Source organism: Felis catus, chromosome F2, assembly GCF_018350175.1.
Source record: "Felis catus isolate Fca126 chromosome F2, F.catus_Fca126_mat1.0, whole genome shotgun sequence".
Classification (NCBI taxonomy): Eukaryota; Metazoa; Chordata; class Mammalia; order Carnivora; family Felidae; genus Felis; species Felis catus.
The window spans coordinates 30,046,120-30,072,052 of record NC_058385.1 but is presented as its reverse complement, the minus strand read 5'-3'; the positions used below and the strand labels follow the sequence as shown (position 1 = coordinate 30,072,052).

The window sequence follows — 25,933 nt, the reverse complement described above, 5'->3', positions numbered from 1 at the left end:
CATATGCATTTACCTTTGAAACCATCACTACAACCAAGATAATGATCGTATCATTACTTCCAAAAATTTCCACATTTCCCTTGGTAATTCCTTCCCACTCCATCCGTCCCTTTCCCGACCCCACCTTCTGAAGGCAATCGCTGATACACTTTCTGTAACTATAGATTACTTTTTATTTTTTAGAGTTTTATGTAAATGCAGTCATATACTATTTACTCTTTTCCTTCTGGTTTCTTTCATCAGAATTATGTGCACCCATCATTCATTTCTCTTTATTACAATCAGTCATTTCTAGTGTTTCTTGCATGGATATACCACAATTTGCTTATCCACTCACTTATTTATATACTCTGGGGGTTCTCCTGAGTTTTGGGCTCTTACAAATAAAGTTGCTATGAACATTTGTGCATGGACTTTTGCATGGATGCTTTTGTTTCTCTCGGGTAAACATGTAGGGGTGGAATAGCTGGATCTTATGGTAAATACGTGCTTAACTTTTAAAGAAACTGTCAAACTATTTTCCCAAGTGGATGTACTATTTAACATTCCCACCGACAGTGTATGAGGGTTTCCGTTTCTTCACATCCTTGCCTTCCTTGGCATAGAAGATCTTTTTAATGTGGCTATTCTAATAGGTGTAAAGTGGTGATTTGTCTCTTCTTGTTATTAATTTCTTATGTTTAGATACATTCAGCTTCTCATGAATTCCATAAAGTTTTATATATACTGACCTTAATTATTAGATATAAAGGAGAAAAATGTATGAATAGAGAAAATTATGTTTTTAAGAAATGCAAGCAGGGCGCCTGGGTGGCGCAGTTGGTTGGGCGTCCGACTTCAGCCAGGTCACGATCTCGCGGTCCGTGAGTTCGAGCCCCGCGTCAGGCTCTGGGCTGATGGCTCAGAGCCTGGAGCCTGTTTCCGATTCTGTGTCTCCCTCTCTCTCTGCCCCTCCCCCATTCATGCTCTGTCTCTCTCTGTCCCAAAAATAAATAAACGTTGAAAAAAAAAATTAAAAAAAAAATAATAAACATACTTGCAAGGGCTATTTAAAAAAAAAAAAAAAGAAATGCAAGCAGTTAGTTATTCTTAAAATGATTGACACTAGATACAGTAAGATCCATATATTACATTTAGGCCTTGAATATAGGAGGGCCTAGGATAGATTTGGGAGAAATTATGTGAGAGGTATCATGAAACCCTTTCCTCATTCCCCTAATACCTTGTGCTGTCTCCTAACAGGAGTGCTCAAATGACAACATTTCCCCCTCTTTGGCTTTTCAAAGTTTTCCTGACTTCAAGAGCCCCCTTTTAAAACCAAGTGTTGCTTGGAAAATGACTACTTTAACCCGAGCCATCTCCTAGCACTAGAGGAGTTCAAGTCTTGCAAGGTCTCGTGGGGATGGAACGCATTGGTCACGCAGGGAGCAGGCTTGTCTGGGGCTGCCGCTACTGAGCTAACTCCCACCTTCACAGGAGTCTCTATCCTCTTTGCCTCCCCCCCCCACCCCCCAACTGTAAAAACTTCAGGTTTCTCATATGTGCAAATACTGGCTGAGCTCCGAGGAGCCCGTTCCACCCCTTAGAATATACTGACTTAGCATAGTTACGGTGACTTCTTTCACAGTTATGCAAGACATGCATTCCAAGCACAAATTCATGCAAATAGAAAACATTTCAATTGATCGTAACAAATGTAAGCCAATGTTTGAAAACTACATGAGCACATAAAATACTTTCTAATTTATCTTTTCTATCCCCCTTCCTCGCGTCTTCCTCTTTCTCAGTGCCTGGCAGGTAGTGTTGGTGGTGGTGGTGGTGGGGGGGTGGGTGGTGGTTTACATCCAAAGCCAGTCATGTAAAGTGCACTACACTGTAGTTTCAAGTTAGCAAGGTGGGAATCAGGAATTTGAAAGAATTTAGCAAGGGGTGCCATGTCACCTTGATGAGTCACCATGATCAAGTTACCAAAATTTTCTATGCCTTAATCTCTTCAACTGCAAAGATAGGATAATGATTGTGCCTAAACCCTAGGATTGTTGTGAGGATTAAGTTCATTTATTCTATGCAAAGCTCTTAGGACATTGCTTGATAGATAAATAGGGGGCACAATGTAAGTACTGGCTGTAATTTTTATTAAGGAGCTGGAATTCCAAAAATACTGTCTCTCAACACTAAAAAAAACCCACAAGACGAAAGAATAAAGAGCTGGATGTTCCAGACACAAGCCATTTGATGAAATTAAAATCTTTGCTATTTCAAAATGAACGTTAACCACTATTAATGGTTAATTTTGAGACAGGAAAGATTTTAATAATTTTTCAGAAATGTTCCTATTGTTTACTCTATTGACCTGTAATTGCCATTAGCATTTACATCCTGTTTCCTAAGAATGGTCTTCTGCTCATGTAATGTGACTTTAGTGTTGAACTTGATTCATTCCCTTAGCCCTTTGCAATGTCACTATAGTTAGTACCTTGCTTTCCTCCTGACATCTTAATGAGATTAATTTTTTCAACACAGATCTTTGTTAATTAGGACATAGGCTAAAACTCTGGCAAAATGGAAACTTTTATAATTCTATTATCTAGACTAGTATTTCTCAGCGCAGGTGCCTATTAAACACCAGAACATCTACCAAGAAAAAAAATAAAAGTAAAAGCATCTGAAGTGGGTAGGGGCAGGGATCAAGGCCTGCATTTTTAAGAGTTTGCAATTTAGGTACACATAAATAAGCACAGTATTGAAATAAGTGCTTTTATTGATTAGAGATTATAAAATTTTTGTTATTTCACAGAACTTTAGCATTAGAAAAGGTGTGGGGAAATCTCTAGTTCTTCTCAATTTCTAAAATGCAGAGAAGGCATCTCAATTTCCCAAAATCTCTGTAAAGGGCAGAAGTAGGGCTAAAACTTTTTTTTTCTTAGTTTTTTTTTTTTTTTTAAGTTTTTTCATTTTGAGAGAGGAAGAGAATACAAGCAGGGAGGGGAAGAGAGCGAGAGTGAGAGAGAGCAAGAGAGAGAGAGAGAGAGAGAGAGAGAGAATCCTAAGCAGACTCTGCACTGTCAAGTGTTGAGCCCAATGTGGGGCTGAAACTCAAGAATGATGAGATCATGACCTGAGCTGAAATCAAGAGTTGGAGGCTTAACTGACTGAGCCACCCAGGTGCCTCAGGGCTAAAACTTCTTGATTCCCTGTGCTCTCTTTCTCTCTCTCTCTCTTTTTTTTCTCCTGTGCCCTTTATAATACATTGTATTCTTCTTACAATTTCAATTAAAAAATTTTTTACTGTTTAGTTATTTTTGAGAGAGAGAGCATGAGGTGGGGAGGGGCAGAGAGAGGGAGACACGGACTTTGAAGCAGGCTCCAGGCTCTGAGCTGCCAGCACAGAGTCTGACATAGGGCTTGAACTCATGAACTGTAAGACCATGACCTGAGGCAAAGTCGTACTCAACTTACTGAGCCACCAAGGCACCCCTCAATTTAATTCTGAAGTTAATTTCTTTATTGTTAGATAAGTGTATTTGGAAAAAAAAAATTTATTTTATGACTTTTCACTCTTTTGGGGATAGGAAAAACACTATTAAGTGACAAGCAGAGCCAGTTAAGTATATTAACTCTGGGGAAGAAACTAAACTAAAATTCACATAGTTGTATTTCTTTCTTGAATAAACAAGCATATATAAGAAAACATCATTTTCTTAGACAATAAGTTTAGTCATCATCATGACCATCATCATCATCACCAATTCTTAGTTCAGTCACTAAATTCAATTAATTAATATCAGTCATTGAAAGTTTTAGCAGGTCTCTAAGGCCTGTGAGAAATATAATTATTGGTCAAATATCCTAAGAATGTATGCAAGTTAGTTGAGTCAGAGGATATTGGAAAATAGCTTCACAGTCCAGTGCCATAAATACACTTTCCCAGTTCAGGTTAGTATATAAAAGTTAGACTGGATTTGAGACTTCCTACTAGTTAGAAGGACTAACCCTATAAGCAGGTGTACAGAGAAGATATTATTTCAGACTTCTCTTGACTAGAGCTATACCACTAAGTACCTATCATGGAGAGGGTTTTAGTACCAGGTAAAATCTGACAAATGAAAGTTCAGAGTGGAAAGGACCTATTTCACTTCAAACCAATTATTGCCTTTATGGATTCAGGGCTAACTTATCAGGCACAATAGCACAGAGTATGTGCCCACAATATTTTTAGAGATCTGTGAAAATATTTTAATTTCTTTTAAAATTATAAGAAACAGAACTTCTTTTTTCTTAAAGAAGAATTTTTAGGGTTAGACACATGTTTTAATTTGTTTTTCATATTACAGAAAAAAGAGCCCACTTTTAGGCCCCATAAAGATCTATTGAATTTTGCCTAAAACAGAAAAACTTAAACATTGAAATATTTAAAATTGTATAAAATATTTTTTTAGAAAGAGTGGGGGAGGGACGGAGAGAGAGAGAGAGAGAGAGAGAGAGAGAGAGAGAGAGAGAGAGAGAGAGAGAATCTTAAGCAGGCTCCATGCCCAGCACAGAATCCAATACAGGGCTTGATCTCACAACTGTGAGATCATGACCTGAGTGGAAATAGATTAGACACTTAACCAACTGAATCACCCAGTTGTCTCTATATAAAATAATATTACTATTAATATCATTATGATGGGAGGGACTTATGAAAGCAAAAAGTGGTCCATGAAGGTCATTATGCTTCCCTGCATTGATCCATAGATTTTTGATATATTTGCTATTGCTTGATGGATTCATCCATCACTAAACTTTGGTTCCAGTACTTTTTTATGATGATGAATTCTAGCAAACTCCCTAAAGAACAATGCTGCTAGATGTAACCTTTTGATTATTTTCTAGTTATTTGATAAATTATGACCAATGGAATATTTCTAACGTCACTTGCTCTCTCAGCTCCCTATTTGTTCCCCAATCTCCACCCTTTCCTAGTTTCCTTTCCTACAGAACACACTCTGGAACACTAAAACAATATCACATAGATGGTCAAGGAAACCTATCATGGGATCAATAATAATTTGCAATTGCAAATTTCATTAATATTTAGTTATTAAACAATTATGGAAAAGGGTAAAGTTAAGTTAATGGTGGGCCATTGGAAAGCAGTGATCTTTTAGGGAGATTTATGAGATTCCTTTCTGCCTGCCACACTTGTGTACCTTGAATGAGAAGTACAGCAACATGTAGAGAACTGTTGGAGAGACACTGGGGCTCATTCTGAAAATGCGAGCACACAAGTCTGGGTTCCCCCTTGGCATCACCAGTCTCCAGTGAATTTCTCCATGCAATTGCCTATTTAATTCAGGAGATTAGTTTTCTCTTTCTAATATCAAATCTTAATGCCACAAAGTTGAAAAGTTTAAAAAAGAGAAGAGCACATTAAAAATAAACAAGGACCTTATAAGCTGGCAATTAGATAATATTTAAGCATTATCTGTATCAACGTTAAGACTAGGGACTAGTTATTTATTGCAATTCTGAATTAAGAGGATTTTTGAAAAGGGGCTTTGGATATAATTTAACGATAGCCCTGATTTAAACAGAAGGTGGTGTTTTATGATGAAGTTGAATACTATATGCTTCAATGTCAAAACATAACTTACTGCATTCATATCCATCCCTGGGCACCTTGGCAAGAGCTGATTACATCCATCTTTTCATGCTCTACATTATCTTTCCAGCATGTTTATTTCCCTTGTAAGCCAGAGATTGGTTATTTCAACATGGCTTTTTAAAAAAATTCTTTTGGGGCGCCTGGGTGGCGCAGTCGGTTAAGTGTCCGACTTCAGCCAGGTCAAGATCTCGCGGTCCGTGAGTTTGAGCCCCGCGTCAGGCTCTGGGCTGATGGCTCAGAGCCTGGAGCCTGTTTCCGATTCTGTGTCTCCCTCTCTCTCTGCCCCTCCCCCGTTCATGCGCTGTCTCTCTCTGTCCCAAAAATAAATAAACATTGAAAAAAAATTTAAAAAAAAAAATAAAAAAATTCTTTTGCAGTTTAATTAAAATCTTGTTTTTAGGAAATGCTTTATACTCTTCCTGAATTGAAAAGTCTAAAGATGTAGACATGGGAGGAGAGTTAACTGCATTTAGGTAATGAGAGCCAAATTCCTGATTTCATATCTATTAGAGACTGAACTTGAAATCTGTGCATAGCAGATTTTTCAGAAGACCTATTTCACGATTATTGAACATGCATACTAAAGAAATTATAAAACTGTTTTAAAATAATAGTTTACATAGTGTTGGTCAACATAACTGTCATCAACAAAGACAGTCCATACCCAGCTGGGAGTCCTAACACAGAAAGGTTGTCACCACAAAGCAATGGCTTCCTTGGTGAAGTGAGTGCTGGGATCACAAATGCTTCAAGGGTTCAGAGAAGAGAAGTGAGTAAACTCAGGGTGGGAGCAGTTGGGAACAGTTTCAAGGAGGTGATGGATCATAAATGAGAGAAGGGCTTGGAGAAGGGAACTGGGAGGAGGCAATGGTGTAACCATAGGGAGGCAGCAATGAGTCATCAGTATGATTGATGAGAAACATAAATAGTTGAATTGCAAATTTTACAAACATAAAGGACAGGAAGAACTAATCAGATCTAGCCTCCTAGCTTTAGGGAAGTAAGGTCTTATTATCCCATCTTGCAGATAAAACATCTGAGGCCAAAATATCTGGAGAGGTCAAAGGAGGTGACTAAGTCCTTAGTCCAGTGATTTTTTTTCCCCAAACTTCCAGAGGTATTTTTAAACATGTAGATCTTGGGACTCAAATTCCAGGGAGTCTGACTCAGTTGGGGGGGGGGAGGAGTGAGCCCTGGGGTGTCCATTTTTTATAATACCTTCAGAGGGTCCCCAGATTTGGGAACCTCACTTGGGCAGTGGTGGTGCTTTGATATAATAGGTACTCAGGGAACACCCTATGCCATATTCCTATTTTAAGACTAATCCTAATAAGTTTTCATCAACTCTGGATAGATGAACAACAAGGGTTTATCCCATCACTGACATTCTTTCACCCATTTTCCTAGTTCTCAAAAAAATGCTTTCGCAACCAGAAAATGGAGACCTGCCATCACTGCTTGGGAATTTGAAAAAATTGACATATGTGTGGGTCCAGGATCCTTAATACAACTGTCACAATAAGGGTCCTGCAGAAGACCTGAGAATGTAGAAGAAAGTAGAATACCAAGTTAAAACCCTGGTTCTGAGTCCTGGCTAGCCATTTACTGCCTATTGGTGCTTGTATAAGCATTTTAACCCATATTTTAGAATTATCAGCTAAATGATGGGGCCAATAAGACTTCTACTGATTATGTTCCATGATTATGGAAAAGACAAAAGGAAACTATGTGGAAATTCTCTTAAACTATAAAGACCAACACAGATTTTTGAAAAATTATAAAAAGGATCACTTTATTTAATTACTATTGTATATCTACTGTAAGTAAGCCATTGTAGCAGTTAGAGAAAAAGAGTCCTCAGCCCTGCTCTCAAGAAGGCAAAAGTCCTATGGCAAAAGACTTATACCTTTCCAGTTTCTTCATTCCTATCATTTTATGGTCCCTGACATTGATCAGAGAGTGTAGCCACCAAAAAGCAAAGCCTTGACTGTCCCCTTCTCCAAGGTTAAGACATGGAACAGTTAATAGGAGGCTGAAAAGAATCAGGAATGTTTTATTACTTTTGCTACCTCAATTTTTCCTCTTCCTCTGTAGGGACTTGTGTGCCCAACTTGTTTGGGGACTTGTGTGTCTTCTTGGGAAATACAACACGTTGGGAAACTTTTAAAAAGGCCATGGTAGAGGCCCGGGAAAGGAAATACAGAGTTGCTGGTATATCTTCTTTAATATCAGGTTGTTTGGGGGAAGTAACGGGTCTTTTTGAAGTTTCTGCATTTTGTGGTTTATCCATTAGGGTGGAAGTCATGATAGGGTGGATAAGGAGAATGTATGTTTGGCTTCACATAATGTACTTTTTGGGACCTTAAGCATAGTGATAGGCAGCTACATTCAAAGCTAGGTTTGAAGCAGTGAAGGAATCCTATGTAAAAGAAGTTTACAACAAATTACAGTGTCTGAAGTCATGACAGGACAGGCGTTTAGAAAGTTTACTTCCCTCTTTGACCAATTTTTAGTTGAAAAGAGTGCAGCTGAAACTGTTACCAAAGGAGGCATTATGCTTCCAGAAAAATCTCAAGGAAAAGTATTGCAAGCAACAGTAGTAACTGTTGAACCAGGCTCCAAAAGAAAGGGTGGAGAGATTCAGCCAGTTAGCGTGAAAGTTGGAGATAAAGTTCTTTTGCCAGAATATGGAGGCACCAAAGTAGTTCTAGATGACAAGGACTATTTCTTACTTAGAGATGGCGACATTCTCGGAAAGTATGTAGATTGAAATAAATCATTATTGAATGGCATCACATGAAGCTGCCCATTCCACTGAGGCTGTGAAATCTTTCATCATGTAAATAATTCTCATGCCTCCTTTATAATAAATGAATGGTATCCAAACTAAGCAAAAAAACAAACAAAAACCAGGTTTACAAATAGTGCAAATCAGGGTGTGATTAGTGCAATGGTATTCTAGAGAAGGGAGGCTGCTATTAGCCATGTGGGAACAGAACATAACAGGACACTTATTTTTGCAAAAAGAAAATGACAATAAACAATGACACAGTAGTAAAGACAGTGGGGTATGGAAAACCATAGGACTACAGATCAAGAAATCCTCTCCATGTGATCCTGGCCAAATCGCTTTCACTTCTGGGGGCTCTTTATCCCCCCCCTTTTTTTTTAGACAGAGACAGCACAAGTGGGGAAGGGGCAGAGAGAGGGAGGGAGAGAATCCCGACCAAGCAGGCTCCACACTGTCAGCACAGAACCCGATGCAGGACTTGAACCCACAAAGCTATGAGAACATGACCTGAGTCAAAACCATGAGTTGGATGCTCAACCAACTGTGCCACCCAGGTGTACCTCCCTTTATCCCCATCTTAATTCACCCTGTCCTTCATTCTTCTTTAATTAGTATTAACTGCATTCCCCTTCTAATGGTCTAGTTACAATTGCTAGCCACTCCTTAAACCAGGCCACTCTGCAACTTGAATCACCTCATTGAAACTTGAGTCTGATTTCACAACTTCATGACTTTCCTTTTGCTGACAAATGCCTTCACATGATCTATAGCTCCACATCCACCCTCTCAGATGACCACCCCTGCCAACACCGATGCCTTATGCATTCACCTCCACCTCCTCCCTTGACTTTTGGTACTAAAACGTATACTTTTTGTTTTGTTATTTTTAAGATCACCACATGTAAGGGTGCCTGGTGGCTCAGTTGGTTGAGCCTCGGGTTCTGTGCTGACAGTGTGGAGCCTGCTTAGGATTGTCTCTCTCTCTCTCTTTCTCTCTCTCTCAAAATAAATAAATAAACATTAAAAAAATAAAGCGTTACAATCACCACATATACTTGCCTATTAACACTCCTTAGAATGCTTTTTCTTCCCTTCTTCCTGTATCTGGCAAACCTGGGTTAGCCTGCAATACTCAGCTCGAGTCACATGTTCTCAGTGAAATCTTTCTTGACTGAATGAACTGGTCCTTCTCTAACAATAATGGACTAACTACTTCTAGATGGCAGCGGGGTTTTTCTTTTTGAAGACTTTTCTGGAATTTCCAGGCCAAGTGGGTGGGCAGCCCTATTATTGGCAGCCCTATTATGCTTCAAAATAAATTCTCCTCTTTACCTTCCTGGAGGTAGAAAGGATAGTTCTTGGGTGTTCTTGGGCTAGTCTCTTTACATGAATGCTTAAACAATAGGGATTACAAAGAGGCTCACATTTTACAGCAGGGAAAAGGCTCACCCTCTTTTGTACTTGCAAGCTCTTAAAAGATCTCTTGCTGGAAGACTGCCCACTTGTTCAATCATTGTAAATTAAAGCAAAAATTTTCAGAGGTTACCATTATTCCTTTGAAAAATTTTCTGAGAGCACCTTTTCATCATTTGGAGACCAGTAAAATTTCCCTCCAACGTTCAACAGGGTTCCTGACAGAGCAGCGAGCTTTAACAGGAAATCCCAGGGGCATTCATTAAACCAAGAAAAAGTAAGTAGTGAGGCCAGACCCACTTCTAGTGATAACTAATGGCACAATGTTCTGTTTCTGTAGTACTTTCTCTCTCCTTTAACTCTTTAAATCTCATTTTAAGTCACAGAAACTATCTCTACTACAGTCATTAGACCTGGGTTCTGATACAGTAGACAAGATACAGGATCCATTTTTTCACTTTGATCTCTAAATTTATAATTATTATTTATTATTTAATTATTCCAAAGTTCTTTTCCCACCCCAGTTTTCTTCCCATCCCAAACAAGTCCATTATTGAATTTGGTCTTTTTCACGCCGGAGAAACTTCACACCTCCTGGCTGATGAGCAAGTGAAAACATGATGATCCTTGTTTTCTCAACTGGAAGCGCAAGTATTACATGGTTAAAGGGAGTTCCCCAAATTTCGGAGGCAAATGAGATAGGAGCTAGAAAAGGCTCTGATGCAAGTGATTAGATCCAAGGTAACTCTTTGTCCCGACTCTGGCAGCTTTCTGCATAGTTCGCACTTTGTAATGCATCAAGTTCAGAAATGCCATGGTCACAGGTAGCGCTCCCTTCTCAAGGCCATCTCCTATTAGCAGTAAATTGTGAGGGCGACCTTTCCTCTCTCATCTTAGTCTCTTTGTTTTCAAAAAGAGTAATTCAACTCAATAAAATGGCAAGTCAGCTATCCCTTTGTAATTATACCAGGAAGGCCTTGTGACTAATTATTTCATTTATCCTAGCAGCAGAAGTTTAAGTAACCAGGAAGGTGATATAGGCAATGCTTCCCAAATAGGATTAGTGTCCAACCCTTGGGAAGGCTTTTGCTGTGTCAGGACTTCCTACTCAATCCTAGACCTTCAGATTTCTGGAGGGATGGTGACTCAGACCATTTTTTAAAAAGTTTTCCAAGCCTAGGGCATCAGTTGGTTAAGTGTTGGACTCTTGATTTCAGCTTAGGCCATGATTTCACAGTTTGTGGGATCGAGCCCCATGTTGGGCTCTCTGCTGACAGTGTGTAGAGCCTTCTTGTTATTCTCTCTCTTCCTCTCTCTGCCTCTCCCCTGCTTGTGCTCTCTCTCTCTCTCTCTCTCAAATTAAAAATAAACTTTGAAAAACAAAAGTTCCTCAAGCCAGTCAGATGATTAGTCAAGTTTAAGAATTACTTGTCTAGTGGTCTCTTGCAGGGGTTCTCAAAGTCAGTATCCCCTGGGGATATTGCAAATAGTGCAGATTTGATGTTCAACTGCAAGGGATTCTGATTGCTGGGATGGGTCTCGAAACAGGAATTTATTTTTTAACTTTATTTTTTATTTTTTAAAATTTACATCCAAATTAGTTAGTATATAGTGAAGCAATGATTTCAGTAGATTCCTTAATGCCCCTTACCCATTTAACCCATCCCCCTTCCACAACCCCTCAGCAACTCTGTTCTCCATATTTATGAGTCTCTTTTGTTTTGTCCCCCTCCCCCGTTTTTATGTTATTTTTGTTTCCCTTCCCTTATGTTCATCTGTTTTGTCTCTTAAAGTCCTCATATGAGTGAAGTCATATGATTTTTGTCTTTCTCTGACTGACTCATTTCACTTAGCGTAATACCCTCCAGTTCCATCCGCATAGTTGCAAATGGCAAGATTTCATTCGAAACAGGAATTTTTAACAAGCCTCCAGGGTGCTTCTGAAACAGATGACCAGTGTACCTCATGTGAGGAAACACTGCCCTGTTCTGGGTTTAGCAAAAAGGGAGAAGGGCATAGATTGTGACACACTTGAGAGGCTCAGAGGTTGGCTGCACAGGGTCAGTTCCCCAGGTCTTGCAAATGTTAGGTCAATCTGCCTCTGGACAACACCAGAGAAAGAGTGAGGGTGGAGAGGATGGCTGCCAGAGACAGCGCTGGGATTCCTGGAGAATCTCGCTCAGGATTGGGCTGGGAGAATCCCAGTTTAAAAACACAGAACCACACAGATGCTCATTTCTTCCCTTCAGATCTATTTTAACAGCTCCTCACTGGCCTTCTTGCCTTTGGGGGTCTCCCTGGCTTGCCTGCCTCCCTTTCCCTTTCTGGCTCCAGCTTCCATAGTGTTGCTAAAATGATTTTTTTTTTTGTAAAAGGTAAATTGTTTTGGGGCACCCGGGTGGCTCAGTCGGTTAAACATACAAATTCTGCTCAGGTCACCGTCTCGTCGTGGTCCATGAGTTCTCAAGCCCTGCCTCGGGCTCTGTGCTGTCAGCTAAGAGGCTGGAGCTTGCTTTGGATTCTGTGTCTCCCTCTGCCCCTCCCTTGCCCCTCCCCTGCTCTCACCGTGTCTCTGTCTCTCAAAAATAAATAAACATTAAAAAAATTTTTTTAAAAAGGTAAATTGTTTCTCTGTGGCTTAAAAATCTTCCCAATAATAAGAGCCTTTGCAGAGGAATCTGGATTTTGTATGGGTAAATTATTGACCTCACAGTACCGGGCTCCACAGCATCGGTGTCTCTATTCTGGTACTTTGTAGTCCGGTTCCAGTGGGCAAATTGCTGTCCTACCCCAATGGCTGGGTTTACTTAGTGCTGATCAACCTCCTGGTCAAGTCTCAAGTAGTAGCCTGCCCTTGGGACCCTCCTACCTGCCTCGGAGCCCCAGCTGACAGTGCCCACTCACCTGGATCTCTGAATGTGGCTGTTTGCAGCAGTAACAATACCACAGCTGGCGTATCAACTCGGTTTAATATGGTCATCTGGTTAAGGTGATGCTAATCCATAGTAATTGGCCACGATCCATCTAGTTTTTGTAGGGACTAGACAGGTACGTAAACTGAATAGGGATATGATAGGGAACTCAACCTCTGCATTCTTAAACATCTTTGATGCTGACACTAACATCTACAGTCCTTCTAGAAATGCAGTGTTATTTGTGACTTACTGTCTTCTTGCTGTGAAGACTGGAGAGGAGCCAAGAGACTGTACCATCAAGAAAATCAAAGGAGATGTGTCCAATACAGATGATTATTGTAACTTGGTATACATTGGACTATAATTAGGGAACATGGAATAACACTGGGAAAATATAATTTCAATATGGAAAAGAGCATTCATATAAAACAAAGTAAACTCCATTTTGATGCTGGTTGGGTTGTATCTATGTAACTTTGTACAAACTATATTGGGGACCTATTTCCTCCCATAAAATAAAAAGAATGCATCAGAGGTCAGTGACAGCAGCATAATTATATGACTTTTCTAATTATTTTTTCGATGTTATTGTAAAATTATAGTAATTGAAGGAATAGAGAAGGACAATTAAGAATAGCACTTTTTTTTTTACATTTTAAAAAAATGTTTTTATTTTATTTTTGAGAGAGAGAGAGAGTGTGTGTGTGTGTGGGCAGGAGAGAGGCATAGAGAGAGAGGGAGACACAGAATCTGAAGTGGGCTCCAGCCTCCAAGCTGTCAGCACGAAGCCCAAAGCGGGGCTCAAACTCATGGATTGTGAGATCATGACCAGAGCTGATGTTGGATGCTCAACCGACTGAGCCATCCAGGCACCCCAAAAAGAGCACATTTTTAAAGACCAGTGTATCTCATATCCCATGAGGGGAAAAAATTTGGGGGGAAAATTAATTTTAAAACATCAAAAAGTAGCACCTCTCTATTACATGTAAAATTATCATATGCCTTCTTTTACATACTTACATTTTTTTCACTTGCATTTCTAAATCATGTCATTAGGCAAGTACCCAACAATTAAAAGGATTAACATACTTTTAAAAAGATCTGTTTACCAAGGTTTTATGTTCCAGATATTTCTGCAGCAATGAAATGGCTGGGTTGCACTCTGGACTACTATTTTGTGATTTTTGAATAGAGTGTTATTTTTGAATAAAGGCAATACATATATCAGAATAAGAAAACCACAGATATAGGAACTGAGAATGTGTCACTGACTTGACTTAAAATAGTCTGTTCTGTAGTCCCGAGGAACTCAGAAGTATGTCAAAGGACAAGGGGAAAAAATTCATGTAGAAAAAAGTGAGGACAATGTCCCTGGGTATGATTTTGGAGGAAGCAAGAATGACATTTGCAAAATTTGGCAAGATAACTAGGGGAAAGAGCACGAGTTAGAATAACTGCTTCCAAGGGTTGGGGCAATCAGGAATCAAAACCCTGGAGAAACTCAGACAGAGGGAAATTCCACTCTGACATCCCTGGGAATGTGTAAGCTCATAGTCTTGCCTGCTGATATTATTGAAAGGATGCTGATTTTTTTTTCCCCTGGCTAAACCAAAAAAGAGAAAGAAACACATTTTGTAAAACTGAGACACGTTATGGCAAAGCAAAAAAGACAAAAAAATGTATTTCACATTTGATGTTTGCCTGAAACCAGAACTCTTTTCTTTGAGGGTTTAAGAAATAAACAATTTAGAAAATTCTGAGGACCATGAGTGTATTCTTGGGAATTTCTTGGAACAACAACACATATATTAAAAATATAAACTTCAATGATTGCTTGAAAAAGCCCAGCGTTCAGTGCATAAATGAATTTACAACATCTGCAAAATTTTTACCAAAATGATTTCTCCGGGGGGGGGGGGGGGGCGGAAAGAGATAAAAAGAAATCCTTAAAAAGAAAATCAACCTGTGTCAAAGTAATTCATGATTCTTCACACACATAATAATGATTAATCGGCTCAGAACTAATCTGACTTTATTTGTATTAGATGAAACTGACACTACCTGAAGTTTTTCATTTACCAATATCTGCCACTAGCAGCAATTTTTAATAGAGATGTTCAAAGGAGTTTTTCAGGATTTATATTCATTGAAATGCCTTAGAAGAATGACTTATGTCTTTAAGAAGGCAGAACAATTATTCTTGGTGGAATCCTTGCTCTGTGCAATACTAATGATCAGGAGGCAGCTTCACAGTGTATGCAACCAATGGGAGGGTCATGAAAAGGGCAGTCGATCCCAATGGGCACCCTTAGGCACGGAAATCATAATGTTAGGAAACAATCCACAGTTTCCTAAATTTTAAATCAGATTTTATGCTAGCTTTTCTCCAGCTCTATTTCCACATTAAAGGAACTCCTGTGCTATTTAAATACAGGGTTGATATTATCATATATTTATTGCAGATTTGCACTTAATTTGATTTGGCTACGCAGTTCCCTGACTGATAAACCCATTCATGCAACAGTCGTTAATATGTGTAAGACACTTCCTAATGTTTATACACTAAAGACAATAAGCATTCTAAGAGAATTAGAATCACAGAAACTCTATCTCAGAAAAATACAACACTTCAAACCTGTTTTCTATACTTACAAATAAAGAAAATCACTTCCATTGGGAAATGTAAGTGCAAATTCTCAAGCACCCAAAAGGCACAAAAGGGGAAATGCATATTTTATAAGTTCTTGATTGGTCTTGAGAGAGTAGTTATAACCAAAGCATAGTCACTATAATTCTCCTGCCTCACTGTTTGGAAAGCATATGAAAACATGTGATTAAAAAATGTATACGCCACTTCTCTCTGACTGGAATGTGGAAAGTTTCAACCAACTCCCCTAAGCCTTGTCAAGTGAAGTTGCTTCAAACTGTTCACTCATACATTTTTATTTTTTAGCAGAAGACTGTGAACACTAATGTTTGTATATAATGTTACTTTTTCTTCATTCCATCTACTCGTCTTTCCTAAACCAGGCCCTTAATAATCTTGGTTAGACAGACAGGCTCAGTCACCAAATACATGTTGAGCGACTACTGACCACCATAAATCAGGCCCTGGGTAGCATTCTGGCTCTGGGTTCTAGTAGTCAAGTTTGTGTTCTATAATCTATTTACCTCGTGCCCATGTTGACAATTTCAAATGATAAGCCTGACTGAAAGCAAAGCTTCACTTCAAACTAGTTCCACTGAAAGGAAATAGGTGATCTCATTCACTACTGGTGGGAGTTTAAAAAAGCTTATGCTCTTTATGGGGTAATTCAATAATGTGTATCAGCATTTAGAATGTGTATACCCACCGGCCCTTCAACTCTACCTCTGGGCATTTACTCTACAGAAATATCAACACAAATAGACAAAGATTAATACGTACAAGAATGTTTACTAAAAAATTTTTAACAAAGAAAATGTTCATGAAATGTTAAACTAATGAAGTTATTAGTTAAAATATAGCACACATACAAATGGAATACTTGGCAGCAATTTTAAAAAATGAGATGTATTTTTATTCATTGACATGAAAAGATGACTGTGATAGATTACTAAGTGGAGATGAAAGTTATGGAAGAGTATGTATACACAGCCTTGGCATATTATCCAATGTCTTTCATAAAAATTCATATTCATATTCTATATGTTTGCTTACATGTACCTAGAAAAAATACTGAACAGATACTCATGAAATCATTAAAAGTGATGATCCAGACAGGACAATTATTTTCTCCTTTATATCCATATTATTTGTATTTTTGTATCAAGCGTAAGTTCATTTAAAACAAATGTTTATTTATTTTGAGAGAGAGCACACAAGTGGGGAAGGGGCAGAGAGAGAGGGAGAGAGAGAATCCCAAGCAAGCTCCACACTCAGCATGGAGCCCGACGTGGGGCTTGATCTCACAACCGCGAGATCATGACCTGAGCCCACATTGAGAGTCAGATGTTTAATCAGCTGAGCCATCCAGGCACTCCAACCATACATTCATTTTTTAAAAATGTTTATTTATTTTTGAGAGAGAAAGAGAGAGAGACAGAGAGAGAATGAGAGCAGGGGAGGGGCAGAGAGAGAGCAAGACACAGAACTGGAAGCAGGCTACAACTCTGAGCTATCAGCACAGAGTTCAATGTGGGGCTTGAACTCGTGAACCATAAGATCATGACCTAAGCTGAAGTCAGACCATTAACTGACTACCCAGGTGCCCCAAGCATACATTCATTTTTAAAGAACATTAAAAATATTTCCATTTGTGGAAGAAAATTTTCCACCGTGAGAGGAAGAGCATTCACATAGTATCATCTCTTGAGAAAAACATTCTTGTTCTGAATCACGAATATTGAGAAAACTTATTTTGAATTTCATGAATTTCTACGGTCTCAAGACTAAACTTGCATTTCAAAATCGTTGCTGGAGAAAGCGCGACCTTTTGAGAGTTCTAAAATCGAAGATAACTGTGAATAAGGCTATTCTGCATTAGAGAAAATTTACCAGTTCTTTCCAGCCCAGACTCACTATCCCCAAGTGTGTATCCCCCAAGTATCCGGGATACTATATCACTACTGCTACTAATATCACACCCACCACCACCATTACTCGCTGCCACATATTGAGTGAGGTACATGTTAGGCAACATATTCAAAGAAATGCTAGGCAACATGGAAAACACTTGATGTCAAGGCCGCAAATTGAAACAATACCATAAAATATAGCTTTCCAATTTTACACATGAGAAAGCTGAGTGCTACAGAAATTAATTAGATTGCCGAAGTCCACAAGCCAGTGAACGGTGGAAACAGGATTTCAGTGTGTCTTAAATTCAGAACCTGTGGACCTTTTCATTATATAATATCACTTACGTGGCAGCCATGAAGATGTCATAGGTATGTTGGTGTTCACTGAATAAATATTTAAAAATAGTGACAGAATTATAAGGAATGATAGTATCTTTAAAGCATAAAATCATTATCAAGAATCCTGTAGCAGGGGTAATAATCTCTAGATTTGGAGAATCTTGGCAAGCCACTGAACGAGTGCAGGAATGCACATTTCACCCAGTGAGAGAGGATTTTCGTCAAGAGGGAAGTTCACACCCAGATGGCAAATATAGTTCACAGATGCCTGACATTTGTACTTTCTCACTCGATCAGAGTTCACTGGGGAGAAGTCCCACAGCAAAAGTGCCTCCCAGAAAGAATACTCAGTGCCTCCTGTAATCAAACTTGTTTCTGGCTGAGCTGCTCCTGTTCTGTCTCTCTGGCAGCATCAAGTCACAGTTCATGCCTATTGTGGCGTCTGCCAGGGCCTGGTGTTTTCATTCTACCCCATGGTTTTCGTTTTGTCTACAATGCTGGCGGGCCCAAGTGTTCATCCCGAGCATCCTGTTTCTCTTTTCTTTTTTCTCTCTTCCATACTCTCTCTTTGCTTTATTCTTTTTCTCCTCCCTCCTTCTCCCTGAACTCTTCCTTCTCTCTTTTAAACATTATTTCTTAAGGGCTTACTAAAGCAGCAACTGCGCCTACTGTCCGCCAGAGCCACCCCGACTGCACGGTCTCTCTTCTCCAAAAAGTTCACGGTTCTCATGTGTCTGCCCTGCTTGTCTTACTCACTTTTATACCACGGCATCCACCACAGTGGCTGGCACTTATTAGACATGTCACGAACATGTAGCTGATTATCTTCTTTGCGTTGAATTCAATTTATGTAATTGAAGTCACACAATACGTGTGCAATTTTTAAAAGCATATAAAATGTAAGTGGGGTGAGGCTGGTAAAAGTAAGGTCATGAACAGAAGTTTGGAAGAGACAGGATGTGCTCAGTCCTTGTGGGTTGAAAAGAGTTCTTATAAGCACAGTAGCACTTTATATACTAATACAACTTGAGGAGCACAGATGGGTTCTTTTGTTCTACTGTATATTTCCTACATCTGAAGATTTACCCTTGACTCGGTCAAAAATACATTCAAGGGGTTAATCAAGATCTATTTTTTAACAAATGCAAATACTTCTAGTAATATTACAAGATTATCTGTTATTTAAATGAATCTGATTGATTGCCTCTCAATTCAACAATACAGTACAATACAGAACTTCCACAACATACAGAATGGTAATCCTCAGGTATCCAAGGACAGATGATATATCACCCCTAAGTTGCTTACAGCCAGGAATTAAAAGGGGAATAACTTAATGTTAAGTGAACAGGAAGAAGAGAACAAGCTTGGTGTATGTGTATGTGTGTGTGCGTGTCTGTGCGCACGCACATGCGTGCAAGTGTTTCTATCTGTCCTCCTGGACATTTTCTTAGTGATATCTTCTTTTATTTTTATTTAAAAAGTTTTTTTAATGTTTATTTATTTTTTGAGAGAGAGAGAGAGAGAGAGAGAGAGAGAGACAGAGTGTGAGCGGAGGAGGGGCAGAGAAAGAAAGGGAGACACAGAATCCGAAGCAGGCTCCAGGCTCCGAGCTGTCAGCACAGAGCCCGACGTGGGGTTTGAACACACAAGCTGTGAGATCATGACCTGAGCCGAAGTCAGACGCTTAACCGACTGAGCCACCCAGGCACCCTTTCTTTTATTTTTAAAGTGTATTTATTTATTTTGAGAGAGGGGGAGTAAGGGGGAGAGAAAGAGAGAGAGAGAGAGAGAGAGAGAGAGAGAGAGAGAATGTGTGTGAGCAGAGGAGGGGCAGAGATAGAGGGAGAGAGAGAATTCCAAGCAGGCTCCATGCTGTCAGCACAGAGCCCAGCGAGGGGCTTGAACTCATGAACTGTGAGATCATGACCTGAGCCAAAATCCAGATTCCGTGGCCCAACTGAGCCACTCGGGCGCCTTAGGGATATCTTCTAATATCACAACTGGTTCATTTGTACATACTTTTCTGGTTTTTTAGGTTCACTTTTTCACTTGCCTATAGTCAGTCCTTCACGATGATGCTTGCTTTATTAAATAAAGACAAAGTAGGACACATTCTCCATTCAGAAAGTGCTTTGCCAGCTCTTTAGTTGGTTCCTACTTGTACCTACTATTCTATGAACGAATAGCCCCTTTCATGAATAAGAGGGCAAATGAAGAAGTTACACAACACTCGTGAAGCCACAACACAAGTCTATAATTAGCCACCACCTTTTTAACTGATGCACATAGTCTACTGGCTTACTCACGGTTTCTAAAACCAACACTATTTGAAGTCAAAGTGTCAATGATCAGTCACTGTGAATATATACTCAATGGATGATACACAAACTAAATAGGGTAGGTAACCTTTACTTGGCCTATTAAACCTAGGATAGGAAATATAAAGCAGTTCTCATATTAAATTTCCCAATAATCTGTGGGGGAGAGAACCAAATAATATATGCCTTAATTTCCTGCCAAAATTTTACATTTTTTTTTCAACGTTTATTTATTTTTGGGACAGAGAGAGACAGAGCATGAACGGGGGAGGGGCAGAGAGAGAGGGAGACACAGAATCGGAAACAGGCTCCAGGCTCCGAGCCATCAGCCCAGAGCCTGACGCGGGGCTCGAACTCACAGACCGCGAGATCGTGACCTGGCTGAAGTCCGACGCTTAACCGACTGCGCCACCCAGGCGCCCCCCAAAATTTTACATTTAAACTCTTAACAAAATTCCCAAACATTGGTAATAATATTACATTAATATAGGAACTTTGCTTTAATAAAAGGAGAAGCTTGGCATGAACCCTTTCCTAACCTATCACACACATTCTGTGAAAACACTCCCCCTCCCGATGACTTTGGTCTCTATGCCTTATTATCCTGAGATTGGCTACATTTCCTCTTCAACTTAAAAACTGTCAGAAAAAATACCTTCATTTCCTCCAAAAGAAATAAACAAAGGCAAAGTTCAGAGGGAAGCATTCCATGGAAGCTGTCCATAGTAGAGCAAAGTGCAAAGCAATCAGCCTGAACCAGAGAGGGCCTGTCCCCAGTCAACCCTGAGGGTCTGGGGCCATATTCCTAGTCTCCACATTTCCAAAGCAAAGGAAGGTTTTAGTCACTGAAGACCCCTTTTCCATGGTTCTGGGGAAAGAGTATGATCTAGTATGTGCATTTTAGTGGTGTCATTTGAATATTTGTGAATAAAAGCATAGTCATTCCTGTGGGAATTCCTTTTATAATCAAAGGTACATTTTCTACCATGTACCTTGTTTACGGGGACCAGGCTCCTCCTCCAAATGGAGTTTCCTATATCTTTCCTATGTCATTTCTCCCTTTCTTCCACTGCTTTTCCATCATCTCTCTGCTGTTACCCTTGCTCAGCTCCCTATCATCCCATAACTCGCGCCTTGTGAGGGGAAATTACATCTGCTTACTTTATCCTTTATAATATGCCCTTCCTAGTACCACTACATATTTGTAAAACACAGATTTGAGCCTATGGTTTTGTTCATTTAAAACTCATACACAACCATTAAGCATGATTACATAGCCTAAACCCAAACCTCATTCCTTTTGTTATTAATGCATTAATTCAGCAAATATTTGGTGAACGAGTGAAGTACAAGGAACTTTAAGTCATGGATGGAATAAAGTTCAGGATGGTGGAGGGAGTTCAGGAATGAGGAGAGACTGGGGATGGGATGAAGATACCACTTTTCTTGTTTACATTATACGCTAGTGAAAGATGCTAAAACTGAAAAAAAACTTGGGAGAGCAACAGATGCCTCTTGTACAAAAAAAGAAAAATCTACATTAAGATGATTGTCAAAATAAACATCTAAAAATGCTTTGTATTTTACTTTGGCCTCAGTTTGGCAACTAGAATATGGAGTTAGATCATTAAGGAGAAGCAGAAATCACATCTTCTTTATTATTATATTCCCTCACCACACCTACCACAGTGCCGCGGGCATAGTAGGTTTGCCAAAGAAAGCTTTTGTGAAAAACTTTTGCCGGTGTGATCGTTTAACAATGAAACAATATTTGAAAATCTAAGTAGTATAATTTCTACTACTTTTCAAGAAAGAATGACCACTAAATTTTTTGTTAATCGGAATTTTCTTCATTACACAGGGAAGACATTCTTCAAAGAATGTTGAACCCCAAGTCTTACAATGTTGAATTGCTTTTTAGTGTTAGTCCCCTTATTATATACAATCTATTCATATAGCAATCTATTGACACTGTGGTGAAAGATACCGGTTATTTGATGAGGGAACATCCCATCGTCTTATTCAGGCAGCAAGATTAAGTCTTAGGAACTAAGATGAAGGTAATTTATGGAAGAACTAGGCAGTTACTTATATTCCAAGTTACACTGCAGAGTAGATGCATAAAATATGAGGTATGGGTCTTTGGATTAAATTCTGGACAGCGTATGGTTCTTTGAAAAGATCAAAAAAGGGGCATCTACATGGCTTTGTCGGTTAAGTGTCCAACTCCTGATTTCGGCTCAGGTCATGACTCACAGTTGGTGGGATTGAGCCCTGCATCAGGCTCTGTGTTGACTGCATGGAGCCTGCTTGGGATTCTCTTTCTCCTTCTCTCTCTGCCCCTCCCCTGCTAGTGCATGCTCTCTTTCACTATAAATAAACTTTAAAAAAATCAATTAAATTGACAAAACTTTAGCCAGACTCATAAAAAAAAGAGACGTTGCAAACAAAATCAGAAATGAAAGAGGATAAGTAACAACCAATACTACAGAAATAAAAAGCATTATAAGAGATTATGAAAAATCATAAGCCAACAAATTGGACAACCTACAAAAAATGGACAAATTCCTAGAAACATAAAACCTCCCAAAACTGAATCAGGAAGAAATAGAAAATTTGAACAGTCTGATTAGCAGCAATGAAATTGAATTAATAATCAAAAACTTCTAACAAAAGCAAGTCCAGGACCAGATGGCTTCACAGGTGAATTCTACCAAACATTTAAAGAAAGCTAATACCTATTCTTCTCAAACTATTCCAAAAAATAGAAGAGGAAGGAAAACTTCCAAATTCATTCAATGAAGGCTGCATGATGCTGATACCAAAGTAGATAAAGATAATAGAAAAACAAGAGGATTACAGGTCAATATCTTTGATGAACACAGATGTAAAAATTGTCAACAAAACATTAGCAAATCAAATCCAACAATACATTAAAAAAATCATTCACCACAATTGAGTGGAATTTATTCCAGGGATGCATGGGTGGTCCAATATTCGAAAATCAATTAATGTTATACATCACATCAATAAAAGAAAGGATAAAAACCACATGATAATTTCAACTGATGAAGAAAAAGCATTTGACAAAGTACAACATCCATTTATGATTAAAAAGCCTCAACAAACTATATTTGGAAGGAATATACCTCAACATAATGAAGGTCATCTATGAAAAACCCACAGCTAACGTTATATTCAATGTGGAAAAACTGAGAGCTTTCCTCCTACAGGATAAGGATGTCTACTCTCACTACTTTTATTCAACAAAGTACTAGAAATCCTAGCCATAGTAATCAGACAAAAAAAGAAAGGAAACACATCCAAATTGCTAAGGAAGAAGTAAGACTTCCACTATTTGCAGATTACAGGATACCATATATAAAAAACCCAAAGACTCTACCAACAGACTACTAGAACTGATAAATAAATTCAGTAAAGTTTCAGGATACAAAATCAGTGTACATAAATCAGCTGCATTTCTATACACCAATAGTGAAGCAATAGAAAGAGAAATTAAGAACACAATCCTATTTATAATTGCACCAAAAGTAATAAAATACCTAGGAATAAAGTTAGTCAAAGAGGTGAAAGACTTGTACTCTGTAAAGTATAAAACACTGATGAAAGAAATTGAAGATGAAACAAACAAATGGAAATCTATAGATTTAATGCAATCCCTATCAAAATACCAACAGCATTTTCCAGAGAACTAGAATAACCCTAAAATTTGTACAGAACCACAAAAGATCCAGATTAGCCAAAACAATCTTGAAAAAGGAAAAGCTGAAGGTACCACAATTCCAGATTTCAAGTTATACTACAAAGCTATAATAATCAAAACAGTATGATACTGACACAGAATTAGACACATAGATTAATAGAACAGGATAGAAAGCCCAGAAATAAACCCACTCTTATATGGTCAAGTAATCTTTGACAAAATAAGCAAGAATATGCAATGGGATAAGACAGTCTCTTCAACAAATGCTGTTGGGAAAACGGGATAGCTACACGCAAAAAAATGAAACTGTACCACTTTCTTAAACTATACACAAAAGTAAACTCAAAATGGATTAAAGGCCTAAATGTGAAACCTGATAACATAAAAATTCTAGACGAGAGCACAGGCAGCAATGTCTCTGACATTGGCTGTAGCAACATTTTTCTAGGTATGTCTCTGGAGACAAGGAAAATAAAAGCAAAAATAAACTATTGGGACTACATCAAAATAAAAAGCTTCTGCACAGCAAAGGAGACAAGAAAACAAAAGACAACCTACTGAATGGGAGAAGATATTTGCTAATGACATATTTGAAAAGGGGTTAACATCCAAAATACAGAAAGAACTGACACAATTCCACACCCAAAAAACAAATAAGGCAATTAAAAAAGGGCAGAAGACATGAACAGACATTTCTCCAAAGAAGACCTCCAGATGGCCAACAGACACATGAAAAGATGCTCAACACCACTCATCATCAGGGAAATGCAAACCAACACTATAATGAGATATCACCACACACCTGTTAGAATAGCTAAAATCAAAAACACAAGAAAGAAGTGGTGAGAATGTGAAGATAAAGGAACTCTGGCACGCTGTTGATGGGAAAGCAAACTGGTGCAGCCACTGTGGAAAACAGTATGGAGGTTGCTCAAAAAATGAAAAAATAGAATTATGCTATGAATCAGTAAATCACAACTCTGGGTATTTACCAAAAAATTACAAAAACAGTAGTTTGAAAAGATATATGCAAACCTTTGTTTATTGCAGCATTATTTACAATAGCCAAATTATGGAAGCAGTCCAAGCGTCCATCGATAGAAGATTGGATAAAGAAGTAGTAATATATACAATGGACTATTTATTACTCAGCCATAACAAAGAATGAAATCTTGCAATTTGCAACAACGTGGATGGAGCTTAATGCTAAGCGAAATAAGTCAGTCAGAGCAAGACAAATATTACATGATTTTACTCTTTTGTGGAGTTTATGAAACAAAACAAATGAACAAAGGGAAAAAAAGAGTAAGAGAGACAGACGAAGAAACTGACTCTTAATTATAGAGAACAACTTGATGGTTACCAGAAGGGAGGTGGGTGGAGGTGGATGGGTGAAACAGGTGATGGGGGTTAAAGATTATACTTCTCATGGTGAGCACTGAGCATATGTTAATTTTTTCATGGCTCTTTAAGTTACCAAGTTCCTTTACTATAGACTACTATTTTTGTTTATATGAAATCACTAAAGGAGTCTGTTTTCGTTTCTAGAAAATTTCAACTATGCCATTTCTCCAGTAATGATCAGACTGTAAACATGTTAACATAGAAACATGAGACTACTGGCCCATAGAAATATTCCTGAGGTAATTTTACAGGAGTGTCGCCCTACTCTCACTAACTTACTTAAGTGGGATTTCCTTCAAGCATTTTGTGGAATACTTGATTATTTGATATGCGCCAGTAAATAAATCACGATAGAAGTTTCTGCCTTAACGGAGCTTAGACTCTGCTCATCGGGACCATATATCTATACTTTTGTCTTGGTTTATAGGAACATATATCTATATGTTTGTCACAGTTTAGTGTTTGGTGGTCATATTTAGGTGAAATTGTCATCAGCGAGAATGGAGCCAGAGAACTCCTGCTATTTCCTGTGTCTGGAACATCTATCGTCACATTTTTCCATGGCCGCTTTCTTCTCATCCTTTAGGCATCAGCTCGATGGTCCACTTCCTTTGGCTGACCTCCCTGAACTGCCCCACCTCGTGTTGCCAACCCACATAGCGGTCATTGCGTCAGATTACTTTGTTCTGTTTTCTCTGAAACAGCACTACCTGATGTTGGTTTATTGATTTCCTTGGATATTATCTTCCTCCGTACTAGAATGTAAGCTCTATCTGAGCAAGCAGTTGCCTGGTAAGGCTGTCCATACGGAATCCCCAG

The 25,933-nt window shown here is 38.7% G+C and overlaps 1 protein-coding gene and 1 long non-coding RNA gene across 2 annotated transcripts in view; one reads left to right on the top strand and one right to left on the bottom strand.

The window, feature by feature from the left end:
* The window catches only part of LOC109496072, a 262,538-nt gene that overhangs the window by 71,583 nt on the left and 165,022 nt on the right, over window positions 1-25,933 (bottom strand). The gene's annotated exons all lie outside the window — the stretch shown is intronic.
* On the top strand, window positions 8,109-8,891 carry LOC109496070 (10 kDa heat shock protein, mitochondrial-like). The gene has a single exon (XM_045049545.1). It carries the CDS (start codon window positions 8,109-8,111, stop codon window positions 8,415-8,417), a length of 309 nt encoding a protein of 102 aa, XP_044905480.1. The 3' UTR covers window positions 8,418-8,891.